The sequence below is a fragment of the Condylostylus longicornis genome, unplaced genomic scaffold, assembly GCF_029603195.1.
Source record: "Condylostylus longicornis isolate FDR11 unplaced genomic scaffold, ASM2960319v2 ptg000291l, whole genome shotgun sequence".
NCBI classification, from domain to species: Eukaryota; Metazoa; Arthropoda; class Insecta; order Diptera; family Dolichopodidae; genus Condylostylus; species Condylostylus longicornis.
This window is the reverse complement of record NW_026578255.1, coordinates 288,007-308,887: the sequence shown is the minus strand read 5'-3', so window position 1 is coordinate 308,887 and position 20,881 is coordinate 288,007. Positions and strand designations below refer to the sequence as shown.

At 32.6% G+C, this 20,881-nt stretch overlaps 1 protein-coding gene across 3 annotated transcripts in view; it reads left to right on the top strand.

Moving 5' to 3' along the window:
• Positions 1 to 15,533, top strand: part of LOC129616793 (integrin beta-PS) — a 30,822-nt gene extending 15,289 nt beyond the window's left edge. For all 3 annotated transcript variants that reach the window (XM_055532366.1, XM_055532365.1, XM_055532364.1), the window contains exons 7-10: positions 4,488 to 4,879; positions 14,264 to 14,620; positions 14,684 to 15,158; positions 15,220 to 15,533. In XM_055532366.1, the coding sequence (XP_055388341.1) occupies positions 4,488 to 4,879; positions 14,264 to 14,620; positions 14,684 to 15,158; positions 15,220 to 15,285 (1,290 nt within the window). In that variant the 3' untranslated portion in view covers positions 15,286 to 15,533. The remainder of the gene's footprint in view (positions 1 to 4,487; positions 4,880 to 14,263; positions 14,621 to 14,683; positions 15,159 to 15,219) is intronic.
• Positions 15,534 to 20,881: the final 5,348 nt, after the last annotated feature.

Below are 20,881 nucleotides of genomic sequence, written 5' to 3'. Positions count from 1 at the left end.
AAATCATTCATCCTAAATATATGCAACCCTAGAAATAGTTTTGTATATGAATGAAAATAATTTTAATAGTGTGATAGGTACATAGACTACATAGACTGTATTTAAAAGCAAAATTTTCATTTGTTGAAGGGAAAAGTGCTACAATACAAACCATTGGTTTGACCCAACTTTATTTATTATACCCGTACGAACGTATGTTCGAAGGGTATACTAAATTTGCCTTACCGTTTGTAACGCTTAGAAATAACGGTGTTAGATATAGACTCAAGTGTATGTTTTTGATCAGCGTCAAATTCTGAGTTGATTTAGCTTTATCTGTCCGTCCGTCCGTCCGAACGATAACTCAAAAACTAATTGAGCTAAGTTCACCAAATTTTCTCAAATGATTTATTGTAGTAAGTGCCAGAACCCTATTTAAATTGGACATGATCGGGGTACCGGTTCGGGTAGCTGCCATACAACTTCAAAATTTATTTGGCTATATCTCAGGAACTATAAAAGTTGTGGTATTGAAATTTCACACAAACGAATATATTAGTAGGGCCAATGTGTCTTATAAAAATCGTTGAAATTACTTGGCTCCTTCTGGTACCTGCCATACAACTTCAAAAGTTATTTGACTATATTTCAGAAACTATTAAAGCTGTGATATTGAGATTTCACACAAGTGAATACATTAGTAGGGCCGATGTGCTTGATAAAATTCGCTAAAATTTCTTGGCTCTTTCTGGTAGCTGCCATACAACTTCAATAGTAGTTTGGCACACACAGTATTTTGAATAACACATAGTACTGAAATTTTGCATAAATTAATATGGTAATACGGCAACTTAAAGTCATAGTCTGCCCCTTAGTTAGTTATGGCACATTAGTTATTCGCACATAGGATAACAAATTCGTAAAGGTATCACAGAGTTGACAAGGTCAACTCTATTTTTTTTTCTCGTTTTTTTGTAATTGCATCCGTCTTTGTGAAATATTATTTTATTGTATGATCGCTTCATTAAATATGTTGCTCATCCCTTGCCCTGAGTTCCTAAACATATTCGCATTTCTTGTAGTACCATGTTTGAATGCAAAATCCCATATGTTATTTGATATATGTGCTCTATTTATATTGCTTTTAACTGCTATTTAATCAATTTTATGTTATATATACTTTCAGCTGGCGTTCTCATTTTAAGTTTGTATAAATTCTTTATAGCCTTATTTTGTAGCGTTTGTACCTTTTTTACATTCTGCTTTGAACTCATTCCCCTAAACAAAGTTTGTATGCTATACAAAGTTTGTATGCTTTGGAATAAACTGAAGTATTAGGCTCGTATAATTCTGCGGCATCTTTTCGTTATTTCATCAATATGTCGACTTCAATTCTTTCTTTGTACAGAAAATAATACAAAAATTTTTTTTGTCCTTTAAGTTTTTTCAATTACGACCATCATGTCAAATTGCCTGTTGCTGAACAAATTCCAATTATTTAAATATTCATTAATTTGTTTATTAACTATCGCTTCTATAACTTTGCTTGTAATAATTGATGTTGAAATTGGGCGATTATTTTCTGTATTTTATCCTTGTCCAATTTTATAAGTGCATAGTATTTTTGTTGATTTTTAGGTCATCAGGAAAAGCATGTGTTTTTAAGGATGTACTAGTTCAATCAAACATTCGTTAATAACCTTCATTTATATATCAGCTCCCACAGAATTCGTGTTTTTCAGTTTGTGGATGCAGTTAATATTAAAATAAGTAAATTAAAGAAAATAGAAATAATAATAAAAATAGCTGAAATATTAATGAAAAGTTTCAACGGAAATCCCCACGGTTTTTGGCCCCTTTGCCTTTTCCCTTCAAGGGTTAAAAATTCCTTCAAATGGAAAATTTCCCACGATTTTGCAACACTGCTCGTGAACAAAACTAGAAGAGTGACATCGATTTTTATTCAAGTTACAAAACCAAAATCTATAAAAATCAAGTTTTACAACTTTATTCATATGACAATGTTTGTGTTTTTGCATTTAGTTTGCATTATCTTTCTGACATAATTTTTTCAGAAACGAAATTTGATTTTGTGTTTTTAGTTTGTTTAGTATATGAAAAGTCATGTACTAAATTTCTTCAAAAAAGACATTTTTATTACTTTTGTAATTTTAAACTGAGTTTTTGAAGTGAATTTTAAATTGAATTGTTGGAATCGCTTTTTTTGTCGATATACCCTTACATCGATTCTTGTTTTGTGTTCTTTTTTAAGATTTCTAACATTTTCTAACATTGCCACCTAATTTGTTTTTGGTTGTCATTAATTATCATTAACCAAAAACAAATTAGGTGGCAATGTTATAGAATTGAATAAATGCAATATTTTTGGTTTGTTAAATTATTAAATACGTATATAACCAAAAACAAATTAGGTGACAATAATTGATGACATCTAAATCTAATATCCAAATTATGATCCAAAAACAAATTTTAAACAATTTTTTTTTCTCATTTTTTTTAGGTGTCAATAATTATCGAAAGACAACCAAACTGTCATATAGGTGGACCCAAACTGTCATCGAACCTATTAATAATTAGGTCGTATACTCCTAAAATTAGTCAAACTGACTAACCATTAGTTTTCCGTTACCTTATCGAACGCCTAGGTCAAGCCCAGAATTATTGTAGAATATATTTGTTCCTCCTAACGCCTTTTTCACAATATTGGTCAATGTTTTGTTTTAAAACCAAACTAATAGTTTAGAATCAATTTCTTATTTTTTCTTTCTGTATCAATTTGATAAAACCTTTCACTTCAGAATCTAGTTGATCTCTAGTTTTCAGTTCAGCATAAAGACTTATATTTCTAATAATATCATGTCTGAAGTCTACACAATCCGTGGTTTTTTTTGGCTAAAGTGGGTACACTTCGTTTGTTAGTAGTTTTCTTACTAAGGGTTAATATAGCAACAGAGTGACCGGAATTCAAATTAAAATCATCTTACAAGTTCCAAAAATTTACTGAAATTTAATTCAAATGGTGTGTAGTTATGTTTTTGGTGTGGAATTGTAACAAAATGTATAAAGTTTTATTCATTGGTCCCAATTGTCCATCATCTTTCAAATATACATCCTAAAATAATTATTTAACTCCTTGTGATTTCTTTCAATTGTTTCCATGGTTTGATGGTGATAAGAAGTAGAAAATTTTTTTCGATTTTAAATACTTTAATCGATTCTCCGATCTAACTATTAACATATTTTGTACATTTATCAGTTTCAAATACTTTCGTTGAAAATGGCTATTGTTTTCGCCTCCTTATTTTGCAGTAGTACACCAATCATATATTTAGTCAATTGGCGCTGCATTGTTGCAACGTACCTATTTCTTGTTCAATTACAAGAAAGGGTCTTACCGTATTTATTCTACAATTTGAAAACTAGAGTCTGGCGTAGGTATTAGAATCATTGGATGTTTCAAATTAATACAAAGTTTATTTAATTTACATTTCTCACAATTTTTGATATATGTATTTAAAAACGTCATTTTTCATATTTTTCCATTAAAATTGGTATTTAAACTTACCCAGCGTCTTGCGTAAGCCTGAATGCCCTCCCTGAAAGTATTGGACCTTTGTGATATCTAACTTTTTTTTTTTTTCCTTCTTCACTCCTAGGAGGAGTATAGGGCTAATGCATGGTATCTATCATGCCCTAGTTTCTATAGTCATAGAGAGTTAGCTAGGTAGGTGACTAGCCTACTGTAGTTTTTTTTTTTTTATTTATATTAAATATTTCAGTTTATTAATATTTACTGTTTATTTTTGCTAGTCTTTGGAATCGAATATTATGAATATTTGAAAATTACTTGTATAGTATTTATTAGTATTGCATATTAAGTGATATCTAACTAATTGTGATAAAATTTTAACTTTTCCTCTATTTGAATTTATTATTTTTGGCAGTTTAAAGATTGTAAAATTAATGTTTTTTATGAATTAACCTAGAGAGGCTAATACTTGTCCCAAAACGAGCAAACTATTTTCATTAAATACATTCTTAAACATTTTGCTAGCACATTTTCTGTTATGTAAATTTATTTTTATAATTTTTTTTCTTTTATTGATATCAAACACCATTTGTGGGGTTTCCATGGCTTACAGAAATACGGGCCTGGATCCTAAGAGAGAGTTACAGTTTACAGCTGACGAATTTACACGTATTCTTATGGGATCTATAGAGGGCCCTTTTTAACATCATAAATCTCCCACAAGATAAATTTTTTTCAAGTTTTCGATTAGAAAAAGTGAAAATTCTATCTTTTTCTTATTTACTAGTGCTTACATTTTTAAAGTTTTGTGTTAGTAAAACATTAAAAAATTGATTTAAAAAAAACCTTCCAGAGGTTACTTTCTACTTTTTTTATTATTAACTTATTATTACCTTACTTTTTTTATTATTATTGCTATAGAAAATACATTTTTATATATATATTTTTTTTTTTTTAGAAAATTACATCAGCTATTGAAATGAAAGATAACGCCACTGGATCAATAAAAATTAAATATTATTCAGCATGTCTAGATAACTCGAAACCAACAGAAACAAATAAATGCGATAAACTCAAAGTAGGGGATATAGTTAGTTTTACTGCTGAAATTGTTGTCACATCTTGTCCAGAAAATCCAGCTGAGTGGCATCAAACTTTCCAAATATATCCCGTAGGTATAAATGAAAGTTTGATTGTTGATTTGGAAATGCTATGTAGTTGCGATTGCGAACGTCAAGGGCATAAGATGTTTGAGCTTAAGTCACCAAAGTGTAATTCGCAAGGAACATATAAATGCGGTGTATGCGAATGCTATGATAAGTATTACGGAAGAAGATGCGAATGTTCATCGTAAGTATAAAATCATAAATTTTAAATACACGTTATATATACAAAATAGTTAAAACCAGTCAACAAACAGAGTTTGATTAGGCTGTCTCTGGATTTTCTTAGATTGCCTAAAAATTTTCTCTTCGCTCAATCTACAGATCTAGAGAAGAGTTGTATCGAATTTCAACTTTATGTTTGATTTAGTAGTTTTCGCTTCAGTAGTCTCTTTTAAGCAAGAAGTATTTTACCTGTACTACAACTGAATCTTTTCTAATTCATTATTTCTTTTAAAGAATATCTGGCCGTATACTACAAATGTGTACTGCACTTGTATAGAGGGGTCTTTTCTTATTAATAAATGATGCTTTCTATTTCTTTATGACGCGGTACAAAAAGCACGATTATGTCTACTCAACCAGAACTATCTATACACCGCATGATAGTATTCTGGCAGTCCACAGGCTTAGCGCTAAAATTTCTTTCATTGTTTGGCATCCTCGACTTCGGGGAGCTTTTCTGTTACGTTAATTCCTTACTTCATCTACAACCACGAGTATTACTGGTACGCAAAGCCTTTAATGGTCACATAGTTTCCTTTTATTGTTTCTGCCAACGCAATTTTCATGCTGCGGTAAACAGTATATCCGATCAGTTATTTATTCGCAGTGAGTCGTATATTATTTTTACCGAGCGTATTGTGTATATAATAGGTAGGTTATGTGATGGCAACAAATTTTGCATATCGAGTTTTCGATGGGAATACACTTCTCCATAGTAGGGAAGTGTAAATAAACTATTTTTAGCAACCTGTCGGTCTGCCGGTCTGTGGGTGCACGCGTGTATCTCAAGTTCGGCTGAACCGATTTTGATGAAATTTTATATGTAAGTTTATTTCGACCATGGCACGGATTGATCAACTTTTGGGATATATCAGGCATCGGGAATTGCACTTTTTAGCGGGCCTGTTTTACATTTTTGACCATTTTGAAGAAAATACTCAATCGATTTGTTTGAAATTCCATATATAAGCTTCGCTCGACCGTCCGCGAAACCTCCTAATTTTATAAGAAATCAGGTGTCAGCAACTGGACGTTTACTACGGGCCGAATATACATTTTTGCGTATATAAAGAGAAATAATCAACCGATTTCATTGAAATTTAATATTTAAATTTTTCGTATTAGAGTAATGCACATTTAAATTTTTTGGAAAGATAAGGCTCGAAAACTGATCTGCGGGCCGATTTTACATTTTTTTCCATACCTACGGAACGAATTGATTCAATTGAATTGAAACTAACTGGTGACTAAAGTACGTCGCTTTGCAACGATAATTGGTTCCCAAAAAATTTGTCGCAATCAAAACGTATTCGAGAAAATGGAATTACACTGAAATGGTTAAGATACGTTCCAGTTCTAAATTAAAGCATTTTTAAGTTTTTTGCAAATTTATTTATTAACACAAAAAATCAAAGGAACCGTTAAAGTTAAAATAAAACTGAACATATTTCAGTCCTACTTCCTCGAATTTAAACAAATTTTTAATAACTAATAAATTTAACATAATTAAATGTTTTTGAATTTAAAAAATTGATACAAATTAAAAAAAACGCAACAATTTATTAATTTTTGAAATTAAAAAAAAAATCATCAAAATTAAAAACAAAAAAAAGTTGATCAATCCATGCCACAGATTGAAAAACAAAAAAAAGGTGATCAATGCAAGGGGATTCTGCGTCGGATAATGTTGTTGGATGTATAGACGTAGCTGCTAATGGCTGCAAATATTTTATATCGGGTAAATATTTTATATTGTGTCGCAATCTGAAGTTTTTTGCGTCGCAAAGTAAAACTATGCAAAATTTTTTTGCGACGCAATATTAAATGTCGCAAAGTGAAATGTCACAAAGCAAGGAATTAATGTAGTATTAAAAAAAAACAAAATTGTACCAAAATTTGTTCATTTTTAAATTATTTAATTTTAATTGCTTAAAAATAATTTTCATCATGACATTGGATTCTACTTTTTTTTAAATTGTTTTTTATAATTATAATATAAATATATTTTTGCTCCTGTATGTTTCACATTGAATACTGAAGTATTGGATTCACAACAATAATATTAAAAAATCTAAATATTTTTGTGTCACATTCCATGAAGGAAGGCACGCAAGTGCTAACACAGCACTTAAGGTAAATCGGTAGGCCTTGTTCGCTTCAGTCTTTTTGTTCTAAATCTTTTCTATAAGTCAAAAGGCATCGATATTCACTTGTTGTTTCAAACGCATTCTATGTTTCATGTCACGGTTTCTCATTTTCTTCACTTTTCTATATCGGTGGGCGCTAACCTTATTATGAAGGTCCTTGTTCCGGGAAGTTTGTATTTGTTTGATTTGTGTTTTCTTGGCACAACTATGCAAGCTATGGGGTTATGTCATAGGCTTTATTATTTACTTATATATATGTTATGTTGCCAAGTTAGACCTAAGATCTATAGCCAGTGGTTTTTTCTATATTTGTTGTCTAATTCTGTTGTTTTCAACTTTACATGTTCTTTCCATCTGAGCTTGTCATCAAAAGTCATGCCAAGTATTTCGCTGTGTGTTAGATTGATACCCTAGCACCATTCTAATTCCATTGTGGTGCGTTTATTAAATTTTTGTTTTTAAAATTTACATGTAAAGATTTACTTATATCATTAATTGCTTCCTGTAACTTTTTTGTCGATCCAACATTAGTGGGGCGACTCGCTTTATCGGTTTCTTACTAATCCTCGTTGCTTTCCAGCACGAGTAATTCGTTTCATTAGTTGCTAATAATCCCTCATCTATTCTGTTCTTCTTTTGCGTGATGGAAAAAGTCTATTCACAATTGTTAGGCGTCTCTTACAATTTTGACGCGACTATTTACGTCTAGCTCTTCTTTTTACTACTACCAAATCATTTATATCCTTAGGATAATTACTTGATGCAGGTTTGAGTTCAGATTATTTGCATTTTTCCAGTATTGTATTAATTTGATAAAATCTTTTACTTCAGAATCTATTAGATCTCTTTTGTAGCTCAGCAGTAAGATTTATATTTCTAAGAACATAATGTTTCCAGCCTATCCAATCCTTGGTTCTGTTGACTAAAGTTTCTAGAGCTATTTTCTCAATAAAGGTTTTCGGTATTCAAATTAAAGTCATGTTCCAAGTTAAAATAATTTGTCGAAATCCTTTAAGATATGAAAAACTTAGTAGGATCTGGGACTTTTGTTTGTTATTAGTGATCTTGAATTTTTGCTGACGTTAGTAAAGAAATAAGTCGGACTGCCAGTAGAATGATAGTAACATGCCAATTTTCGAATAGTTTTTCTTAATTCCCTGTCCTTAGTTGAGGTCATTCTAGGACTCCAACCCACATGTTTGGCGTTATAGTCACCTCCCACTAAGAATCTATTTCCATCTGCGCATAGGAGATGCCTAAAACTATCTTTCTTTGTGTTACATCTTGGTAGACAATATACTGAATCAACAATGAAATTCTGCTTGGTAGACTCAATTTTAACAATAACAAGTTATACTTTCCCCATCTGCATTTTGGATCCTTCATTATGCTTTATGGTTTGCTTAATAGCACTGCCTCCTCTTGACTGATTACCAGAGTGAGTTTCCCTATAGCATCTATAACCCAACACGTTCAAATCCTTCTACAATGTCTTTCTAACAACATACACAGATAATTTTAACTCTAAGAAAAATCCCCAACTCGTGCTCTAACGCCATTAGCGTTGCACGTACCAGGGTTGCTAGATATACGTTGGTATTCTATGCTATTCTGCATAGTGGTTAATCTTATTTAGATTTGGTCAATTCTTTCTAGCATGTCTTGCCTCATTTACATTACGCTATTGTCAATTTCTTTAGGTTTTTGCGTCATTTTATTATCAATTTCTTAAGTTTTCATGCCTTTCTTAGGTCCCTTGTCTACATAATCTTCTGCAATTTGGGAAGCCACTTGTGAGTATATAAAATCTTTTTTTACTTTATTTGATGTAAAAGCATCAATCGTTCTTGGGGTCCTTTACGTCGTTTTCTCTTATTCTCCTTTTTTGTAATTCTTTAGCCACTAAGCAGTCACGGTAACCAGTAGGGTGTGCCTCATTGCTGTTTTACATTAGGCCTGAAAATTATCTTTCTTATTACACTCAGCTATTGTATGATTACCAGCAATTTTAATACATTTAGCCCCTCTTTGACAAAATCTATAAATGCCCGAAACTTATTATCTCGAAGAGGCTTAACTTTACTCTCATGTGCTGTAGATATTCTATTTTATATATTTTATTTATGTTTTCGGTATAATTGAAGGACAACATGAAAAAGGGCAACTTTTTAAAATGTGTTGACATTTTTCTTTTATTTTTTTAATTTTATTTATGACATCTACGCATTTGAATCCCCTTTGACAAGTTCACACATAATATTATAGCTCACAATTATCGGTGGAGGTTTATGTTTAAGTCTATCATTTTTTGTTGGTGGAGATTTCTCTATTTTAGTGAGAGATTTTTAGATTAATCACTAAAATCGAGTTTTCTCTAGTCTAGTGTCGGCTTTTTACATAACCTTCAGGGGCTTTACTATCGTTTTCTTCTTCAGACTTTCTTTATAAGGTCCAATGATTTTCTTTTTAACTTCGTCAAATAACTTCGTCGAATGGGTGAATTCGTTTCGCTCAGTTTTTTTTCCACTGGCGACTTTTGACGTCTTGAATGTTATGTCAAACCACGTGGCTATCCGTGGCCTCTGCAACATTTTGGTAGATATTCCTACCACATTTGTATTCTTAATATTACACAATTCATTTTTAATTTTAAAGTAAATATATAAGAATATTTCATATTTAATTATAATGTACAGAGAAATTTTTATAGCTGACCTAATTTATGAAACAATTAGGTACATGTAATAAAACATTGTAACCGACCAAACACTTTTATAAAACAACCAACCATGTTTCGTAAAGCGGTTTTATAAATAAAACATTTTTCATTATTCAAAAACAACCACTCTTGTACCTGATTGGCTAGTTGAAAAACGACACAATCAGTTTAGACCCAGTTTTCTTGGATATTTGGTAATTGCGTGATTCCACTTCTCAGAATATCAATACTTTCTATGAATTGAACTAGGTAATGATTCTTAAGAATTTTAACGCCTTTTATAGTAATTATTATATTAATAAGCCTTTTAAAAGCTTGTAATACGAAAGGTTTTCTTGCTACAACAGGTATCTTCGGAATTGCATCTACCACGTACCAGACACATTGTATCATCTTCTGAAATTTCAACAAAAAAATTTGACAATGTGTTATGTTCAGAATTTATTTGATGTTGTGCTCAAAATTTTTTCGCAACACGTGAGTTATTTCAGTTATTTTTAGTTTTTCAAAGTGGGTAAAACTAAATATACTAAATTATTTTTTGTTAAATAAGTAAAAATTTTTGAATTGTAATAAATCAAAACAATTTTCTTGCGGAAGTAAACAATGGAAGTACATAATGTAATACATCAAAATTCTTTAGCTCTCAAATGCCAAATAATACAATATGTTCGAAAAAAATAAATGCGATGTATCAATGCGATATTAAATTGAAATTTCATTTTTTCCGATTTTGACAGAATCAAACAACTTTTATTTAATTATTTCGAAGAAACCATTTTTCTATACCATATTTTAATCTTTGATGAATTAAATTAAAGCTTAACAAACTGGGTGAAATTCTACCCATTCAACTTTAAAATACGGTCCATCATTCTGCTTGCAAGAAAAAAATATGTTTGATGGCGACTATTGAAATTTTTCAAAAAAATTTTAAGAACTCAGTCATAGATAACAGATATAGGTACATACAGGCGTAAAATTCCATACAAATTTATTATTTGTCAACTAAAAACTATCAATTAAGTCGGTTAAAACGTCATTTCCTCTTGTACGAGTAAGTAATGTAAAAAATTCGAGTGGAACATACTCGTACTCACATTGTATTTATTTGCTCCAAACGATTAAAAAATATAATGGCTCATTACTGCATCACCCAGTATACATATGTATGCTATTGCATAAGTTTAAGTTTTTATTGCGATATTTTTTAATTCGAAATTGTTTATAATTTTTGTTAAAAGTTTTTGTTTTGTTTTTTCGATTTTTTTTTTTATCCGTACAATAATAAATTGTTTTTATGAAATGTACGAATTAGCTATTTTATTTGAAAATGGCTTCCTTTTTTGAATATTTCTGCTCCTCATCCAAAAAATCAAACGACAGCTCTAATTTTAATCTATAAACAGCCAATACATAGTTACCCAAAAACCGATTGCTTTTTTGCACTATTTGTTCATAGATTTTTTTTTAAATAAAGAAGTTTGAGTTATGTACATAATATATCTAAATAATTAATTTGAAATATGAATTAAAAAAAAAAAAAAAAAATTACACGTATGAATAGTTTTTGATCTATACACATTTGTGTTAAATCAAAATTAGTTTATATGGGCGCTATAAGATAAATAAAAAGTAGGACTAGAAATTTTGTAAAATTCGTGTCTTTTGGTTCAATATTCAGACCGACTGCGGATCCTCGCGGACATCTCAATGACATGCATCTCAGCACAGTACATGCTCAGATAGTCCGTACGGGTTTGAAGAATTTGGTTCTTTGCCAAAACACCCCGTTTTATAATGTTAAACGCGAATTCCCTCTCCCGATCTCTTTTGCTACTCAGTAACGAGACAGTTTTTTTCAAAGCGGTCTTTCGCTACCGAGTCGTATGTAAGAAGTGGCATCTCCCCCATAAAATGATCCCGATTCCTTAATTCAATTATTCCAGATTCAAAAAGCCACAGAGTCGAATAACATTTTGAAGTGTCTCTGAGGTTCAAAGAACACAATACACTTTTTATTCTATTGTCTTTTCTAGTGTGTTAGTCCATTGAAGCAGGGCAACCGTTGCCGGTTTTCCGGCCTGATACGCATGTTTCAGCGTTTAGCCCTGTCGATCCTTTGCAATAAATAGTTAATTTCTTAAATTAACTGCTATTTCACAAATACGAAATGAAGTAGTGCTCAATATTTTGATTAGTTCTTGAGTGTTGATTAGATCAGTTAGGGTGTCAAGCGGTAAGAATATCTTGAATATAAAAATTTTTCATAACCTTTGCAACTTAAAGCCTTATCGATTTAACTTGCTGCTTTAGGCAACTTTGCTTAACGAACTAATGTTAGGGGTTCCCTCTCCATACTAACAGTACATTTTCTATGGGAAGTAGCTAAACCATAGTAATAGATTGTCTCTGGAATGTACTAAATTTTTGCTCGGACTTCGGTTACTTTTATGTGTTTTCTTAAGAAAAACATAATGAATAATTGGATCTTTCATACAATTTTATTATTCAAAGATTTAATGCCGTCTTAGACGATGTTAAAAATAACTCGCATTTATATTATGCTTTCTGATTTTATATGTATACAAGTTCATGTATTTTTTTCTTTCCTCTCATATGTTTCAAACCGAAATATCTTTTTTTTATTTTTAGATTCTGTTGTAATTTTTTTCTTAATTTATCTCTTTAATGCAATACACTAAGATTCTACTACTAAAATCTTTGCTGATCCTGAAGCTTAAAAATTTTAAAAAACTTACTATTGCTTCCTTTTTTGGGATGTAGTTTAAAAATATTCTTTACATTTTAGTTCAACTTTCCTCATTATCCTCGTTTTGTTAATTTCTTCTAAATTCCAATATTTATTACATCTACAAAAAGGAGCTTTTTTGATTTACTTTACTGAATATTTAAGATAATTTGAATTTTTCTAGATTCAGTAAAATACGTGAAAACATACGAAGTATATATGCAAAACATTAACATGCACTTTTTATTTCTTCAACTCTTTGATTGCTTTTATATCAATTTGCCAAGCAAAGTTTTGTACGTAAAACAAATATGTGATTTAAATTTGATGTTAAAGTACCTTTCCAATACTAATTTTCGTACTTCTATCAAATGACTGATTTAAAGTTATATTTCTTGGTACAGAACAATTAAACAAAATAAAGATTTCTAAGTTTACACATGGTTTACTAATGGTACACTTTTTATCGACTGTATTGTGTATACAATAGGTAGGTTATGTGATGGCAACAAATTTTGCATATCGAGTTTTCGGTGGGAATGCACTTCTCCATGGTAGGGAAGTGTAAATAAAATATTTTTAGCAACCTGTCGGTTTGTGTGTGCACACGAGTAGCTCAAGTTCGGCTGAACCGATTTTGATGAAATTTTATATGTAAGTTTATTTCCACCATGGCACGGATTGATCAACTTTTGGAATATATCAGGCCTCGAGAACTGCACTTTTTAGCGGGCCTGTTTTACATTTTTCAACATTTGGAAGAAAATATTCAACCGATTTACTTGAAATTTCATATATAAGCTTCGTTCGACCGTCTGCGAAACCTCCTAACTTTTGGAAGAAATCAGGTGTCAGCAACTTGACGTTTGCTACGGCCCAAATATACATTTTTGCGTATATAAAGAGAAATAATCAACCGATTTTATTTAAATTTAATAAAAAGATCAGGGCTCGAAAACTGATCTGCGGGCCGATTTTACATTTTTCACCATATCTACCAAACAAATTGATTGAATCTCTTGAAATTTGATATTTGAGTTCTGGTTATTACCGAAACTAACTGGCGTATTTCAGGGAATTCGGGTAGCATAAACGAAACTCTACTAAGAGCCAAATTTACATTTTTCACGGTATGTTAACTATAAGCTTACTAATGCCCTAAAAATTGGAAAGAAGTATTTAACAGACATTTTTATAATATTCTGTAACACTTTCACTTATGTAACTAGACAATACACATTACGGTCAGTTATGTGCTGAGCACATCAGATTTTTTTATTTGTATACCAGTTATAACGAAAAAATTTGTTATAACGTTTGTTTTTGTTGGTTTCTTGAGAGTACGGTATAACCGATTTTCTAACTATATTTCTTTTACTTTATTAAGGCTACAAAAAGTTTTATAAAAAGTTGATACAATCAGAATCAATACTAGGGTCCCATTGCTCAAACCAAAATTCAAAGTTTCTGTTGCAACTTCGGTTCAAGAGTCAAAACTCTGATGAACTATACTAATAAAGGATGTACTTTTTTCTTTGATATGGCATAACTATTTGACAATAAATCTTTACAATGCAATGAAACAAAATTAGAATAGTTAATAATAATATGTATGAAATAGACATACATATATGTGTAATAAATTTTGCATCATATAAATTAACTAAAAAAAAGAACAGTTTTGTCCTATACAGGGTGATAAAAATTAATTTTGAAATTTCTTTACAGAGAAGACACATTTACTAAGGATTTTGCAAAAGGATGCCGCTCAGACAATACAACCAAAATTGATTGCAGCGGACGAGGTATTTGCCAATGTGGAGTTTGTGAATGCAACAAACGTGAGCGCCCTGACGAAGTTATATCGGGAAGGTTTTGCGAGTGCGACAACTTTTCTTGCGATCGTCATAATCAACTTTTATGTTCTGGGGAAGAGCATGGAACTTGCGAATGTGGTGTATGTATTTGCAAGCCTGGTTGGATGGGTCCCGCTTGTGAATGCAGAAATTCGACAGACACATGTATGGCACCTGGGGGCAAAGAAATCTGCTCGGGACATGGTGAATGCGAATGTGGATCGTGCAAGTAGGCTTGTTATTAATAAAATAATATTATTGTTAATAACAAAATAATATTACATTTCCCTAGATGCGAAGTAACAACTGAAGGTCGTTATTCAGGTCGTTTTTGTGAGAAATGCCCTACTTGTGCTAAAAGGTGTGATGAGTTTAAGAACTGTGTGCAATGTCAGGTGTATAAAACTGGACCATTAAAAGGGGAAGACTGCGCTTCTAATTGCACGCTTTTTACCCCTATAGAAGTGGAAAAAATTGTTCATGACGAAGAAAATGATGAACAATTGTGCCAATTCTACGACGAAGATGATTGCAAATTTGTTTTCAAATACAGAGAAGTCGGTTCTGAAAAAATTGAAGTTCATGCGGAAAAAGAGCGTAAATGTCCACCTAAAGTTTTTGTTCTAGGAATTGTATTAGCAGTAATTGCTGCTATTGTGCTTTTTGGCTTAGCTATTTTACTCCTGTGGAAATTATTTACAACCATTCATGACAGGCGTGAGTTTGCGAGGTTTGAAAAAGAAAGAATGATGGCAAAGTGGGACACGGTGATATAAAAATGAATTTTGAAACATTTAGAGATTATTTTTTTTTTTTAATTCTTTTCAGGGCGAAAATCCTATTTACAAGCAAGCAACTTCCACATTTAAAAATCCAACATACGCTGGAAAATAATATAAATGTTACTGTCAAAATTTTAACTTTAACTCTTAATGTTGATAACATTTTACAAACTTTTTAACAAACCATGTGAAAGGAATTCAAATATTCTTTCATTATATAACATTAAAATGCCATAAAATTAATTTGTTTTTATTTATTATGATAATATAAGGATGTAACTTAAAAATGTGTTCGATTGTAATTTTACAATAACAAAAAATAAACACTCTGTTGAATAAATAGATATATTATTTCATAAAGTTTTGTTTTAAGGATTTTGTTGTTCAAATTATTCGTGACTGCAATAATGCCTTATAAAAAGTTTTAAGTACGGTATTAATACGATTGTAGCACTAATGTCTTTATATCTAACAAGTCCCAATGCTAAGAGAGAAACTTGAAATCACGACCGTATTTTATATGGGTTTCTTTAAATCGACTGTATCAGTATACTACTCGGTGGATACGCACGTTCTAATCCTTTGTTATAAACTAAATTGATAAATAAAACCATATAATATATACTTGTACATAATAATTATTATTAAAATTTTCATCTCTAATTTATACTTAAATAAATAAAATAAACAAAAGAAGAATTAGGTCATATAATAGCGATGAGTGTCTACTCATTGCAAATAATAATTTTATTATGCCAAAAAAGTAAAAAAAAAAAGTAAAAACGTGGTCAACATAGTCGACACACAACTAACAAAACATTCACTGAAATTAAAAAACCTGTTTAACATCTTGCCATTACAAACACAAAGTGCAATTGATAATAATAACATTGACGAAATGAATCATAATTCAGACAATCAAAAAACAATTAAAATGCCGCCATTAACACTGGTGAGAAATAATTCAGAATTTATTCATAAATTATTAGGTGAAAATAAAATCAACGATTATTATATTAAGATTATATCAATAGGAATAAAAATTTTCTTTAAATCTATAGAATCTTTTGAAAAAACAATAACTTTATTGAAATCTAAAAATTGTGAATATTTTTACCACGATTTAAAAAATAAAAAGCCATTTAAAATTAATAGAAAAAATGGCCGACGCCGGCATAAAATACTTCTTTTTCATTGTTTATTTTGAAAGAAATACAGTAAACGTCCAAGAATTAAGCACAAAACATTGCTATATAAATCACACTAAAGGTGGACAAAAAAATTTGATCATCCTGGCAAAATCACGCAGCGTCATAACTGCCAAATTTATGGACATGGTGCGAAAAACTGCAACATAAGTTCTTACTGCGCCTATTGTTCTGGTAATAACAAAACCACCGATTGTCCAGACAAAACTAAAATTTCATGCATCAACTGCAAAGGTAAGCATACAGCAAATGACCCACAATGTTCAAACAGATCGCAATACATCCGTCTGAAAAATAAACCACAAAATTCAAAAGTAATTTTCAATAAAAATTCATTTAATATTAACGACAACATGAACATAAATTTTCCTTCATTATCAAAATCTTCAAGGCAAGAAATAAAATAATAAATATATTCCTAATTTATACACAACTTCAAAGTTATTTTGGTGTAGCCACTTCGCAAGCACAACATGCAACGATTAATAACCTAAATAACAATAACAAAAATACTTATAAGTTATAGTACAAATAACAATAAAGGCGGATTTCCACTCAATGTCCAGACGTCCGGAAAATAATATTTTTACATTGTTAAGAAGATACTAGCCCATGCAAATATCATGAACGTAAAAAGGTTGATTTCCACTACTCCCGAAGAACTGACATTTCTGATGGACTGACGTTTGCTATTGAGTGTGTATTTTTGCTTCAGCCTTCAGCCAGAAGTTAAATATTTTTTAACTCAAAAAATTGGATGAACGAACTGTCAAGTTATTTTAGTATTGCCTATGTGTTAGTAAAATGAAGTTTTCTGATTGGTTGAAAATTTTGTCCGGACGTCCGGACATTGAGTGGAAATCCGCCTTAAGAATACAATAAAAATGATTTTCTGTCAATTGAAGAAATTAATAATTTACTAACAGAACTTTTCTCAAACTTAAATTCTTGTACAGGTAGAGAACAGCAGATTACTATGGTCATTCAGTTGGCAACAAAATATTATTATAAAAATTATCATGGTTAATACAACAAATGTATTTTCAAATATTATCATATGGAATGTTCGTTCTATTATCAACAAAATTGATGAATTTAGGCATTTTTAAAAAACATATAATGTTGGTATTTGTTTAGTAAGTGAAACTTGGCTTAATAATAATATAAAAATTTCTATTCCCCAATATAAGATAGTATATAGAAGTGATCGCGTTCTAGATTCTGGTGGTGGTGTAGCTATCATAATAAAAAACACAATAAAACACGCTCCATTATCTAAATTAAAAACTAAGGCTATTGAAAATATCGGTGTTGAGATTACTTATAATGACGAAAATACATTAAAAATTTATTCAATATATTTTTCTGGTAAAATTAAAAACAAGGATGAAAAAAACATTTTACATACTTACTACAGGGAGGATTTGCAATTATTTTCAAGAATACGAGGTAAGTTCATTCAGGCTGGTGACTTCAACTCCAGAAATCGTAGTTGGGGATGTTTGATAGCAAACTGCTGGGGTAACCTATGGGAACTAGTTCAATTAAACAAATTTTCGCTGCTATTTCCTCCTGATCATACTTACATTCCTGCTAGCAAAAAAAGCTGTCCTTCTACAATAGATATCTATATCACTAATGTCCCTAAATGATTTTCACAACCAAAAGTTTTAAACCAACTTTCTTCGGATCATCTTCCAATAAATATTGACTCCTACGGGGGGATCGTGGGCCTCCAATCCACTTTTCTTGATTATAAAAGTGCCGATTGGAGTTTATACAGAAAATATTTGATTGATAGCGCTGCTGATATACCAAATATTGATTCTATTATCTATACACAGCAGGTAGATAATATGATATCGGAACAGTAAAATCAAAAACGCTGTAGAACTTGCTATTCCCAAGAAGCCTGTAACTCCCCATTTTAAAAAGCTACCTGATTTTATTGTTCAATTATTTAAAAAAAGAAATGATGTCAGGAGGAAGTGGTGCAGAACTCATGAACTAATATATTATGTGCAAATGAAATTTCTTAATACAAAAATTAAATTTAAAATTAGAAAATTTAAAAATAATGGCTGGTCTAAAATGCTTCATGGTTTTGATAAGGCTTCAAAATCATTCTGGAAGGTAACAAAAATTATTAAAAGTAAATCTAAACCTATTCCAGCTCTTAAGTCTGGCGGTAAATATTTTTACACTGCAGAGAAGAAGGCTAAAGTATTGGCCAGCCACTTTGCTAGTAAGTTTGGGGCTTCTGATTCTGAATCCGATCAGATAACAGAACAGGAAGTAACAAATTCTGTTGGATTTATTAACAATCAAAATATTTTAAATTTATTGGACCAGAAAATGTTGTTGATCAAATCGCGATTAAAAATTAAAAAAGCTCCTGGCTTGGATAACATAAGTAATAACTTTATTAAACATTTTCCTTACAGTTTTGTACTTTATATCACCTTTATTTTCAATTGTTGTTTTAAATTGGGTTATTTCCCTGAGATTTCGAAAGAATCAGGTGTGATTGCAATTTTAAAGCCAAATAAACCTTATGATGATCTAAATAGCTACATACCCATAAGTTTATTAAGTAATATATCTAAACTATTTGGAAAAATTATAAAAATTAGATTAAGTAAACATATTTCGAATATAAATCTTTTCCCAGATGAGCAATTTGGATTTAGATGCAATCACAATGCAATCCACCCTTTGTTAAGAATTAAAAATTCGTCAAAGATAGTTTAAAAAATAAAAAATCAGTTGGCATGATTGCACTAGACATAAACTCTGCTTTCGATACTGTGTGGCACGATGGATTGTTGCACAAAATAAAACAGGCTAATTTTCCCGTATATATCCTAAAAATAATTCAAAGTTTTTTAACTGGAAGGAGCTTTAGAGTAAGGTTAAATGAGACTCAATAAGATAGGCTGCCTATTCTGGCAGGTGTTCCGCAGGGTTCAGTCCTTGGCCCTATTCTTAACAACATTTTTACGTCCGATATTCCTAAATTTCAAAATACATCACTATCTATATCCGCTGATGATTGTAGATTGTAGATTCTAAGGGAACCGAGTGGGACAGGAGCATCGTCCCAAGCCACCGCAGCCATTTTTGACTTATTGTAGCCCCCCCACTCTCCCGTCTATAATATCCCCGTCCCAATCACAAAGCCGGAGATATCGCTAAGGGAGTTGGACAACAGTTCCCGAACACTTAGGGACCCATGTCCAAGACAATTGCGGCGCCGAACAGCTAGTGCCAGACAGTCGCAGAGAATGTGCACGGCGGTCTCATCGCCACCCCCAAAAAACCTGCACAGGGGGGAGCCCGACTTCCCCAGCCTATGCAGGTGGTACTTCACCGGGCAGTGCCCCGTGAAGAAATTCGCAATAGTGCGAACCCGGCTCCTGCTCATCCCCAGCAACTCCGCGGCGAATCCGCCGGAGCACGCCGGAAGAAACACCTTCGCATGGCGGCACCCTTTCGTGTCCCGCCAGTGACGGCCGCATTCCGCCGCGAGTAGGCAGGCAAGCCTGGCCCCCACAACGGAAGAAGGCAGACCGCAGAAAGGCAGCGGCTGCACAAAGGCAGCCCCAGATCCCCTCCGCGCCAACTCATCGGCAACTTCGTTGCCCGCATGACCACTATGGCCCGGCACCCAAATGAGCATCACTCTGTTGTCCGATGCCAATTCCCTAAGTGCAACAAGGCAGCTCCAGACCAGGTCGGATGTAACCTGAGCTGAACGGAGTGCCAGCAGCGCAGCCCTGCTGTCTGAGAACACATAGATGGTGCGGTTTCTATACCCCCTTTCCAAATTGATTCTCAGACAGATCTCTATTGCATGTATTTCGGCCTGGAACACTGTGCAATACGGGTCAAGGGTTGCATATATACGCGTGTCCGGGCGGACACCGTATACGCCCGAACCCACACCCGACTCCGTTTTGGACCCGTCCGCATACCACACGCTCGAACCCGACCTAAGTACCGGACCACCCCTATCCCACGTCCATCGATCGGGAAACAGAACCCTGTACCTGTGGTCGAAGTTGTACCGCGGCAGGCAGGTATCTGACATGGTTATTCTTAGAATCGGATCGCCCTCAATGAAGTCTCTGTGAGTTCTGTGGGCCAACTTTAGCCCTGCCCCGTCCTCGCCAGAGAGCAGTCGGTAAGTCACCAGCCGAGCTTCCTTGAATATATGGAGGTGCAGTGGCGGCATTCCGATCATCACCTCCAATGCAGCGGTGGGAGCCGTCCGCATTGCCCCGGTCACTCCCAGGCAGGCCAGCCTCTGTAGCTTTTCCAGCTTGGCCCGCACACCCGCCTGCTGAGCCTTACGGCACCATACAATGGACGCATAGGTGACGATGGGCCTAGCAAGGGCCGTATATAGCCACAGTGCTGTTCTGGGACCAATTCCCCAGGTCCCCCCGATGAAGCTCCTACACGTCCACAGGGCCGCCGTAGCTCTCCCGATAACTCTAT